This window comes from Grammomys surdaster, unplaced genomic scaffold, assembly GCF_004785775.1.
Source record: "Grammomys surdaster isolate TR1022 unplaced genomic scaffold, NIH_TR_1.0 125941, whole genome shotgun sequence".
In the NCBI taxonomy this organism is placed as follows: Eukaryota; Metazoa; Chordata; class Mammalia; order Rodentia; family Muridae; genus Grammomys; species Grammomys surdaster.
The window spans coordinates 811,854-822,776 of record NW_021620763.1 but is presented as its reverse complement, the minus strand read 5'-3'; the positions used below and the strand labels follow the sequence as shown (position 1 = coordinate 822,776).

The 10,923-nt window shown below is 44.3% G+C and overlaps 1 protein-coding gene across 1 annotated transcript; it reads left to right on the top strand.

Moving 5' to 3' along the window:
• Positions 1 to 252: 252 nt before the first annotated feature.
• Positions 253 to 10,670, top strand: Sike1 (suppressor of IKBKE 1). The gene is made up of 5 exons (XM_028752984.1): positions 253 to 502; positions 686 to 791; positions 4,524 to 4,666; positions 5,784 to 5,897; positions 8,926 to 10,670. The coding sequence occupies exons 1-5, from the start codon at positions 344 to 346 to the stop codon at positions 9,037 to 9,039; spliced, it is 636 nt and encodes a 211-aa protein (XP_028608817.1). The 5' UTR covers positions 253 to 343; the 3' UTR covers positions 9,040 to 10,670.
• The last annotated feature ends 253 nt before the right edge of the window (positions 10,671 to 10,923 follow it).

The window sequence follows — 10,923 nt, the reverse complement described above, 5'->3', positions numbered from 1 at the left end:
GTTTTACCACTTCTTGTGGGGAGGGCATTTGTGTCATCAATTTGCCATTACTAAATAACAGACCACATCAATCAAAACCAGAAGAAATGCTGGACTGAGACCAGAACAGAAGCAACATCGTGAAAAACCAGGATGTGGCACCAATCAGACCTCTGCTGCTCCACCCTACAAAGGCTGTGGCGAAGCCTGAGTGTAACCAAAAATCCTTCACTGCGCAGGCGCCGAGCTGCCAAGGCGCCTTTAAAGCGTACCCGGAAGTGACGCGAGTCGCGCTGAGCCAAGGCCGGGGAAGGGCTGAGCGAATCGCCAAGGCTAGCGGGCCGGGCGCGTCTCCTCGGCCACTATGAGCTGTACGATCGAGAAGATCTTGACGGATGCCAAGACGCTGCTGGAGCGGCTGCGCGAGCACGATGCAGCGGCCGAGTCGCTGGTGGACCAGTCGGCCGCGCTGCACCGGCGGGTGGCGGCGATGCGGGAGGCGGGCGCCGTGTTACCCGAGCAGGTCGGCCGGGAGCCTGGCTGCGCCCTTGGGTGGACGCTGTGGGCGGGTGGGTGGGGTCGCGGGCCAATTTACCTTGGTCCGGAGGGCAGGGCAGATGTGAGAGCTTCCTTTGTAGTGGATGGGACTGCTGCCTCCGCAGCACCTGCTTGTGTTTGCAGTGCCTTAGTCTGTCTCTCTGTCCAGTATCAAGAGGATGCATCCGACGTGAAGGACATGTCTAAATATAAACCTCACATTCTGCTGTCTCAAGAGAATACCCAGATTAGAGACTTGCAGCAGGAAAACAGAGGTTAGTCAGCCTGTGTGTGGGTGGGTGGGTGGGGGTGTGTATGTGTGTCTAGGATTTTTTTTCTGGTAATACTTTGGACGTTCTTACACAAGTTCCTGAACAGGTCACAAGAGTGCAAGTCCCATACATGTATTTAGGTCAGCGCTTAAAGGGTCAACTGGTAACAGTAAAATCTGTTAGATTCGTCTTTTAAAAGTCTTCCTGGTTGATGACTTTAAAAGTGTTTAGTAGCCAGGCGGTGGTGGCGCACGCCTTTAATCCCAGCTCTTGGGAAGCAGAGACAGGGGGATTTCTGAGTTCGAGAGTTCAAGGCTAGCCTGGTCTACAGAGTGAGTTCCAGGACAGCCAGGGCTATACAGAGAAACCCTGTCTCGAAAAGCCCCCCCAAAAAAAAATTAAATTAAAAAAAAAGTGTTTAGTAGTGTTGGACCCGAGGGTCTCAACTCCAGGGCACAAAGTGTACAGAGACATGGAGACTGAGATTGATGCAAGCAGCAAGAGGTTTATTATTCCAGCATGCCAGAGTCACCCAGTCAGCACAGCCAATCTCCATGGACAATTTAGTCAAGGTCTCTTTCAGAGTTCTATTCATCCTCTCTACCTGACCTGAACTCTGGGGTCTATAAATGCAGTGAAGTTTCCAATCAAGCCCCAAGTACTTGGCCAGTTCCTGACTTACTTGAGCAATTACCTTTGGAACTCAGAATCTGGGAAATATTTCCTCTACCATCTTCTAGTTTAAAAGTCAATATTTGTAAGAGATTTCCTTGTTGATCTTTTACCCGGGGTCCCTCTGGGAGGAAGTGGATCTGAGCCCCTATTTTTGCAAGCAGGTACCTACCCAAAAGGGGATGGGGCACTCCGGGATGACTATGAACAAGTGGGATACCCTGCCCTCGCTGAGGTCCACTGTTCTTTCGGTAGTCCATGATTATTGTTTATTGCCAGTGGCCCCTTGGACCCAGGACGTCTTATTAGATAGGGGGCCATCTGTCTTCAAGAAGACCGAGTGTTGAGCCCCTGGGTCCACTAAAAATTGGGTAGATTTCCCTTCCACTTTTATAGTTAGTTACCCTGGGCTTGGGGAGGGGCTCTGAACCCTGTTCCCCCCAATCACTGTCTTCTTCCAGGGCAAGTATATTGTGTGGTTAGGGTTTCTTCTTTGTCTTCTCTTTGAAGTCTCGGGCCTCTCTAACCTTCTTTTTAGGACATTTGCGGGCCCAGTGGCCCTTTTCTTTACAGTAAGCACACTGGTCCTTGTCTAATGGCCTCCTTCAATTGTCTGGTCCTGTCCTACTAGGCTCTCAGGTTTCCCTGACTACTGTGGCCAAGATTTTCTGTAAGTTTCTCTCCTGTTTTTTTTTTTTCTCTTTTTAACTTTCTGGTTTCTTGTTCTTTCTGCCTCCTCTCTCCTTTCTCTCCTCTGTCTCTCTATTATCAAATACCTTTTCGGCTACCTGCACTAATTCTCTCAAAGTCTTATCTTGAAGTCCTTCCTGTTTCTGCAACTTCCTACGAATGTCTCCAGCAGACTGATCTATGAAGACCATTGTAACAGTGGCCTTGTGTTTATGACTACAATGGTCATAGGAAGTGAACGTCGAAACACCTCCATTAGCCTCTCTAGGAAAGTGGAGGGAGACTCAGTCAGCCCCTGTGTCACCTCTCTTACCTTAGTCAAATTGGTAGGGCACTTTGCAGCCCCACAGAGACTTGCCATTCGAGCTTGGCGGTAGACCTTCAGGTGCTCCCTACCTTCTGCCATGTTATGGTTCCAGTCAGGTCGGGTCAGGGGAAAGCCTGCATCAATGTCGGTAGGGAGTAGGAAAAGTCTCCCATCCGTCCCCAGAACATTCTTCCTGGCCTCAAGGAGGATCCATTGCTTTTTCTCCGTGGTAAAAAGAACCTGTAAAAGCTGCTGATAGTCGTCCCAAGTGGGCTGATGTGAGAACAAGAGTGAGTCAAGTAAATCATTTAAAGCCTTGGGATTCATAGAAGAGAGGCCGAGACTGACCAATACTGCAAGGGTTGGTTGTCCTGTTCATGGACAGCCTGTAGGCTCTGAGAGGCAGGACCAGAACGTCGGGGGGTTCCAGCCTTCCAGCTCTGGGTCTCTGCATCCAGGCCCTCTCCTCCACCAGAATCTAGTGGGCCCTGACTCTCAGGGCCTGCCGGTGGAGCAGATGGACCGGCCTGGGCCATCGATAAGGTGACCTGGGCAGGCCTCGTGGTAGGCGGATAGGCAGGTGGTGGGTCCGCCAACAAGAGACCAGTGTCTATGGATGGGAGGATCTTCTTCCCCTTCTCCTGTGTAGAAACTGAAAAGACAGAGGATAAGGATGGGGGGGAGATGCACTCAAATCTGTAAGAGAAATGAAGGGCCGGACCCATGGAGCGGGGTCTGTCACCAGATCTTCCCAGGTGGCAGTATAGGGAACTTGGTCCAGGTGGCCTGGGCCCCCGAATCCATAGACCCTGTCTTTCTCTTCCTCAATTTTATTGATTAAGAAAGACCCTTCAGCTAGCCAGCTGGTCTGAAAAGAAGGCCACTCCGAAGCGCCCAATGTCTGTCACTTCTGCTTCTTTGTTTGTTTATTTATTTATTTATTTATTTATTTTTGGTTTTTCGAGACAGGGTTTCTCTGTGTAGCCTTGGCTGTCCTGGAACTCACTCTGTAGACCAGGCTGGCCTCGAACTCAGAAATCTGCCTGCCTCTGCCTCCCAAGTGCTGGGATTAAAGGCATGCGCCACCATTGCCCGGCTAATCTTTTTTTTTTTTTTTAATGGGGAAGTATGTATCACAGGTTATGTAGACCACAGGTGGCATACAGCCAGTACATTCTATGGTTTTCCTCAGTATTGTTTTTCTCACTTCTTTTCCTGTTACTTTGAGGCTTGTCCTCATTCCGTCCTTTTGATTTCTCTGGTAGCCATTCTAAGTTAACTAAGGTCTCACAGTAGTTTAGTAGAGTTGAGTTGTTAAGATGGCCAGGGAGTGGGCACATACCAAATGGAGGTTTCTATAGCTAAAGTTCATAGTCTCTAAATGTAACATTTCAGTATTAATTAGAGTGAACACTAAAGTTAAGATGGAGGTTTCTTTAATGTTCCTGTGCAAGATGGAAGGTTAGAACTTCGTCCCCCAAATATATATTCTTAGGATTGTTAATGGCAACAGTATGGTAGTTGTCTTACAGAGACCTTTTACATCTACCAGTCCACTATATTTCCCTGTCCAAATATTTACACAATACAGTTAAGAAACAGGTTCACATGCACCAGCAAAATGACCCAGAGGCAATGGTACTAGCCAGAAGGCCTGGATTGCCAAGCCTGAGGACCTGAGTTCATTCCAAGGACCCACTTGGTTTAAGGAGAGAACTGACTCCTAGAAGTTCTTCTCTGACCCCATATGTGCTGTGGTTTGCACAAATCATCAAAATGTAGAAATTTTTTTTAAGTGAGATCATTTTGCTTCTGAGAAGTAAACTAGAAAGCTGAATTCAAATCCATGGCTTGTGATCACACATCCCATTTTATCTCCACAAGATTCTACTGCCTAGAGAGTTGTCCTTCAGGTATACTGTTCACTTCTGTGGACTTGAATACTGGTTTCCAGCTTTGGATTCCCAGTGTCCCATGGAGTGTCTGAGAGCTCCAGCTGTTGGGAGGTTTGCCTTGAGACCTGTCATAAACATCATTGCCCAGATGTTTGTTTTTGTTTTTGTTAGAGCTGTGGGTTTCCTTAGAGGAGCACCAGGATGCGTTGGAACTCATCATGAGCAAGTACCGGAAACAGATGTTACAGTTAATGGTCGCTAAAAAAGCAGTGGATGCCGAACCAGTTTTGAAAGCTCACCAGTCTCACTCTGCAGTAAGAAAAACTGATAAATAAGTTATAAATAAACTCAACTGAAATTGTTCCTTTGTTTGCAGAAACCATGTTCCTCTCTCTGCATCTTTTCATAATGACTCTGTGTTTGGCTGTCGCTTTGTGAGGATATGAATAAGAGGAGGGGATAAGGGCCTCTCACATCCTTTTTAGTGGTAAAGTCACCTCCCTTGGTGAGGATCTTTTCACCTTGACACAGAAAGATTTAGAGGAGGCCAACCTGGGCTACATAGCAAGCTACGAACCAAGCATAATACCAGCTAGTGTTGACGGTGTTCAGTGACTACTTAGCTGATTTTTGTACATTCTATCAAGCCATCAGTTTTGTAGTTCCAAGGACATGAGTCCGATGTTATCCCTATCTTCCACATAGCAAGCAGTCACTAACTTCATTAAATGGCTCACAGTCTTATGGAGGAGGGACAAGTCTTGTTCATTTGTTTTATAGCAGTTCCTATGCTTTGATCCTTTGGTGTTTAACTGGGAGGAGCCAGCAATTAGCTTGCATTTTGTAGGGTGCTTCCCTGTCCTATTTTCGTGTGTACCATGTTTCAAGCCATAGTAATTAACTGGAAGCAACTATTTATTACAGTGAAAGATGCACTACATTTCATCTTCTGTAGTTAGGGGTTTTAAGCAGTGGATTATTTAAAACATTTCATTGTTTTAAATATCTAAATATTTGAGTTGTCTGTTCTATTACTTTTTTGTTGGTTGGGTGTTTTGTTTCTTTGTTTATTTGGTTTTTTTTTTTTTTCATTTTGTTTTGAGGCTAGGTCTCATTTAGCCCAGGCTGGTCTCTTAACTCCTAACCCTCCTTCCTGGGCCTCCAAAGGACTAGGATTGCATGTGTGTGCCACCACGCCTGGCACCTGGATATCAAACATTCTTTTGAAACTTGGAAATTACTTGAAATGCCACAGATTGATAGCATCATAGCTCAAAAGATAGTGTAACTTCTGTAGCATGTACTAAGTGAGCCACTCCCCACTTAGTTTTATTTCTCAATAAATAGGTTTTTATAGGTGTAAAATTCATACTGCACATGCATTCGGTAGTCTTCATAACTAGGAACTTTTTCTTCATCTTATTTTCTCAGGAAATTGAAAGTCAGATTGATAGAATCTGTGAAATGGGGGCAGTGATGCGGAGAGCCGTTCAGGTGGATGATAACCAGTTCTGTAAGATTCAGGAGAAACTAGCTCAGCTGGAGGTAAGGCGGACACTGTCAGAAAGTCATCTTTTTTTTTTTTTTAATTATTTATTTTTTTAAGTTCACTGGTTGTAATGGTTTTAAAGGCTCTTGGGATCCGTCACCACTGTCCTATCATATATTAATGTTCTCCTCTGTTTACAAAAATGCCTCAAAAAAAGAAGAGAGTGAGGAAGGAGTTCCTCTCAGAATGGGGCCTGGACTGACCAAGAGCTCAAAACTGTCCTGCCTCAGCCTCCTGTGTTGCTTTAGTTGGCAGTGTTGATGTTCTCTGTGTCCTAATGATTTAAAATTTCAGTTTCTCCTTTTATACCCTTTTCAGGAAAATAAATGAATGTAGTCAGCAGCAGTCAATGGAAATGTCAACTATGGGGCTTGGGACAGCGCTTAGTTGCTGTATCTATTAAATATATGAATATATTAAAAAGCAGAGAGGAGAGGAGGAATGGGTCATATATAAGCTGACTTCTCTCCATAACAGAAAGTCAAATAGATAAAATCTAACCTTGATCAAGAATAGCAGTACAGAAGCTGGGCAGTGGTGGCACAGGCCTTTTATCCCAGCACTCTGGAGGCAGAGACACACAGATCTCTTGAGGCCAGCCTGATCTACAGAGAGAGTTCTAAGACAGCCAGAGAAATCCTATCTCAAAAACAACAACAACAAAACAAAACAAAAACAAAAAAAAACAACAACAACAAAAAAAAACAACTAAAGGGCTAGAGAGATGGCTCAGCAATTAAGGGTACTTGCTGCCCTTGGGAGGACCTGAGTTTAGTTTCCAACACTCACATGGCCACTCACAGTCTTCCCTAATCTTCTAGGTTATCTGACACCATTTTCTGACCTGAAGGAATACTAGGCATGCATGTACCATGTATACATACACACATACATGCAAACACACATGCATAAAATAACATGAGTAAATGCTGGTTTCTAGTGGCCCTCATCTTTAATTCCAGCACTTCAAGGCAGTGGATCTCTGAGTTCGAGGCCAACCTGGTCTACAGAGTGAGTTTCAGGACAGCCAGAACTACAGAGAAAAACCCTGTATCAAAAAAACAACAAAAAAGCCGGGCGGTGGTGGTGCACGCCTTTAATCCCAGCACTTGGGAGGCAGAGGCAGGCAGATTTCTGAGTTCAAGAGTTCGAGGCTAGCCTGGTCTACAGAGTGAGTTCCAGGACAGCCAAGGCTACACAGAGAAACCCTGTCTCGAGAAACCAAAAAACAACAACAACAAAAAAACAACAAAAAGAGATGGATGGATGGATGGATGGATGGATGGATGGATAACAAGTAAAATCATGTTTTTTTTTTAATGTTATTGTATGTGTATGAGTGTAAAAATATGCAGAGAATATACTTCAGTAGGTGGTGTGAAGATTTGACTGGTTACTTCAGGTCTTATAGTGGGGACTTTGAGAAATTCCAGAAGAAAAAGATAAGGTCCCTGCCTATATCTAATGAAGAAAGGACATAGTACCGAATGGTATGTAAGTGCTAGAAGAAAGATTGAGAATACTAAGACTGAAAAGATAGTTCAGCAGTTAAGAGTACTTACAGCTCTTGTAGAGGATGCAGTTCCCAGCAGCCACTTTGTGACTCACAACCATCTGTAACTCCAGTTCCAGGGGATCTGATGCTCTCTTCTGGCCTCCAAGGGCACCAGGCACTCAGATGATGCTCATACATGGTGCAAGCAAAACATACATACACACAAGTAAAAGTAACTAGAGAGTACTGGGAGATGTCATTTATCTAGTAGAGGACGTGTTCAGCCTGGTGCAGCTGGAAATGGCGTAGTCTGTCTGGGTGTCCAGTAAAGGTCTGGACATGATGACACACACCTGTCATCCCAGCGCTTAGGAGATAGAGACAGAAGGGTCAGGAGTTCCAAGCCAGCCTCCACCTACTACATGAGACCCTATCTCAAACAGACAATGATTTTCTACAGAGAGGATTAAGATAGACTGTAACCTATCCTTAGCTAGAAATCAAAGGAAGTGATAGGTGTCAAGTATCAAAATTAGTAGTTAAATTAAGGACCAGAGAGATGGCTTAGCAGTTAAGAGCCCTTGTTACTCTTACAGAGGACCTGGGTTTGATTCCTAGCACCCACAAGGTGGTGACTCACAACCTATGTAACTCCAGACCCAGGGCATTCAGTGTCCTCTTCTGACCTTCCAGGGTACCAGGCATGCACATGATGCACAGACATCCATGGAGGTAGAACATTCATATACGTAAAATATTGAAATAAGTCTAAAATGAAAAGTCCTATTCATTTAAAGTCTAGGTGTGGTGGTGCATGCCTCTAGTACTCTGGAGGCAGAGTCCAGCAGATATCTGTTAGCTTAAGACCTTGTGATCTGCATAGCAGTGTCTAGACCAGCAAACTCCACTCAGAGGCTTTATCTTAAAAACAATTTTTTTAAATCATTTAAAACTTTAAAAATGACGGGCGGTGGTGGCGCACACCTTTAATCCCAGCACTTGGGAGGCAGAGGCAGGCGGATTTCTGAGTTTGAAGCCAGCCTAGTCTACAGAGTGAGTTCCAGGACAGCCAGAGCTACACAGAGAAACCCTGTCTCGAAAAAACGAAAAGAAAAAAAAAAAACTTTAAAAATATTTTTCTCTGTAGTAGGATGCTAAAGTGTAGTTCTTCACAGCTGATGGCTTCTGGTGGGGTGGGGATGGGGAAGGACTCAGTTTTCTTTAAGGGGCAGCTCACTGGCAGTTTGGACACGCTCCAGTGAATATATGGGCAACACAAAATGGACTTGGCCTTTTTGTTTCTTTTCTTTTTTTCTTCTTTTTTCGGAGGTGGGGTGGGAGGACAGTCGTGTGTAAAAGTTGATCCAGGAAGGACTGGAAAATGAATGAGATTGGGATACATTGTGTGAAATTTCCAAATAATCAATAAAAACATTAAGTTAAAAAATATTTTTCCTCTTTCTGGCCCAGAATAATACGTTCTGACACAGTTTAACAGTTAAAATACAGGAAATATCTTTTCTCCCCAGCTTGAAAATAAGGAACTTCGAGAATTACTGTCCATCAGCAGTGAGTCTCTTCAGGTTGGAAAAGAAAGCTGTGTGGCTCCTGCCTCTCAGGCCATCAAGTCACTGGACTGCTGAACGTTGGCTGCAGCTTGCCTGGCAAGGAGAGAAGCCATTACCTCTCCTCTCAAGCCTTGTACATCCAAGAGTCTTGCCACAGACTTGATTTAGTGTTGGTTAGAGGTATGGGGTGGCAGTTTAGAATTGCCACTTGATACTCGTTGTCCACTAAATAGTTTGGGGTGTATTAGTAAAACTAGACAAGTCTCCCATCGCTGTGTCAGAGATGACAATGTCACTCTGGGACCCAATCTCTATAAACTGTTGCCTGCAGTTCAATGTTGTTTTTCACAGGTTGGAAACGCTAAACACTTTTATTATAAACCATGATTTTATTTTATATAGGATTATAAAAATTCCTTCTAAGAATTTTTAAAAGATTTAACTTTTTAAAAATACATATTTGGTGTAAACCTGGATTTTTTTTTCTTCTACTTGTAAAAGGAGCATGATTTCAAAGAAAGATTGGCAAATTCTCTGAGTGACATCACTCAGTCACTCATCTGTGAGGTTTTGATCCTCTCCGGTGCTAGGAGTCGGCACTTCATGGTCAGGTGTCTTTGCTCTTAATTTGAGAGAATCTATTACTAGTCCCCAGGAAATATGCTTGAAAACAAGAAAACTGGGCTTGGGTTGTGCGTCCTCCTCCCCTCCCTCCCCCCAAGGATCCACAGTCATTGAGAGAGTGCTGAGGAATGGGCCTGCCCCATCATGCACAGGGAGCTATTAGATGTACATAACTGTACATGGACATTTGACTTAAATGCCAAAAATAGCTTTTATTTATTTGATCAAGTAGTTTTCCATTCTGCCTACCAAAAACACCTTTGGCTTAGGTATAAGGAGCACACACACACACACACACACACACAATATCTCACAGGTTTCCTCCCCTCCTAGCCCCTAGGCACGTTGATTGACACACAGCTGTCCCCTGCAGAGCAACACTGCCTGGATGGTTTAGACCAGCAGCAGTACTTTGTTGTCTTTACATCTGCTGGCTTTTCACATGGAAGCATTTTATTACTCACAGAGAGTTACTACATTCCTGATGTGTAGACAATCAAGATCAATCCTGAGATTCTAATAGCCCCCTGTCAGCTCCTTCCCCCGGCTTGGTTTACTCATATCTCAGATTTATAAATAATTCCTCTTACACTATCTGTTTGCCCAGATGGACTTTGATTTTCATTTCTCACGTAAATTTCACTCTAGCTGTACACCTTGAAGTATCCCCTAAGTGCCCCAAGTGTACTCCACAAGGCCATTCAGAGGCAGGAGTCAGCTGTCACGTCAGGTCCCATCGACAGTGATAGCATTATCAGTCTGTTCCAGCCGTGAGCACTATGTCCCTCTATCTGCCTAATGTTCCCTTAGCACTCACTACAAAGTTTTTTACATCTTGCTTCCAGAGGAATCTTTTCATTTCAGTCTTGAGGACAGAGTGAACTTTCAGTGCCCTGTGCCATATAAATTCTGCCTGGTATTAATGCTGTGACGGTAATACAGAGCTAGCATATTGAATGGAGAAAGAATGTTTCACACTTTGTGTGACGATGTTAATATCTCTTGCAGTGGATGGAAGTATTTAGTGTATAAAATTTTAGTATGAAATTATCTTTACTAATAAAAACCTCTTTTTGAGAAGATTTGCTAATTTTACTGAGTACTGAATCTAATTAAGAAGTTTCTGCTGGGCAGTGGCTATGCACACCTGTAATCTCTCTTGGAAGGCAGGGGCAGGCAGATCTCTGAGTTTAAGGCCATGCTGGTTCATGGAGTGAGTTCCAGGAGACTACACAGGGAGACCCTGTCTTGAAAAAAGCAAACAGAAGTGTAGGAGATTTTGTTCACATATTCACATAGGGAGCAACCTTGGCAAGTGACCATGACATAGATGTC

Coding starts and splice junctions, on each gene's coding strand:
- Sike1 (XM_028752984.1), top strand. CDS start 344: ATGAGCTGTACGATCGAGAAGATCTTGACGGATGCCAAGACGCTGCTG. Junction 4,667..5,783: donor CTCACCAGTCTCACTCTGCA/GTAAGAAAAACT, acceptor TTATTTTCTCAG/GAAATTGAAAGTCAGATTGA. Junction 5,898..8,925: donor AGAAACTAGCTCAGCTGGAG/GTAAGGCGGACA, acceptor TTTTCTCCCCAG/CTTGAAAATAAGGAACTTCG.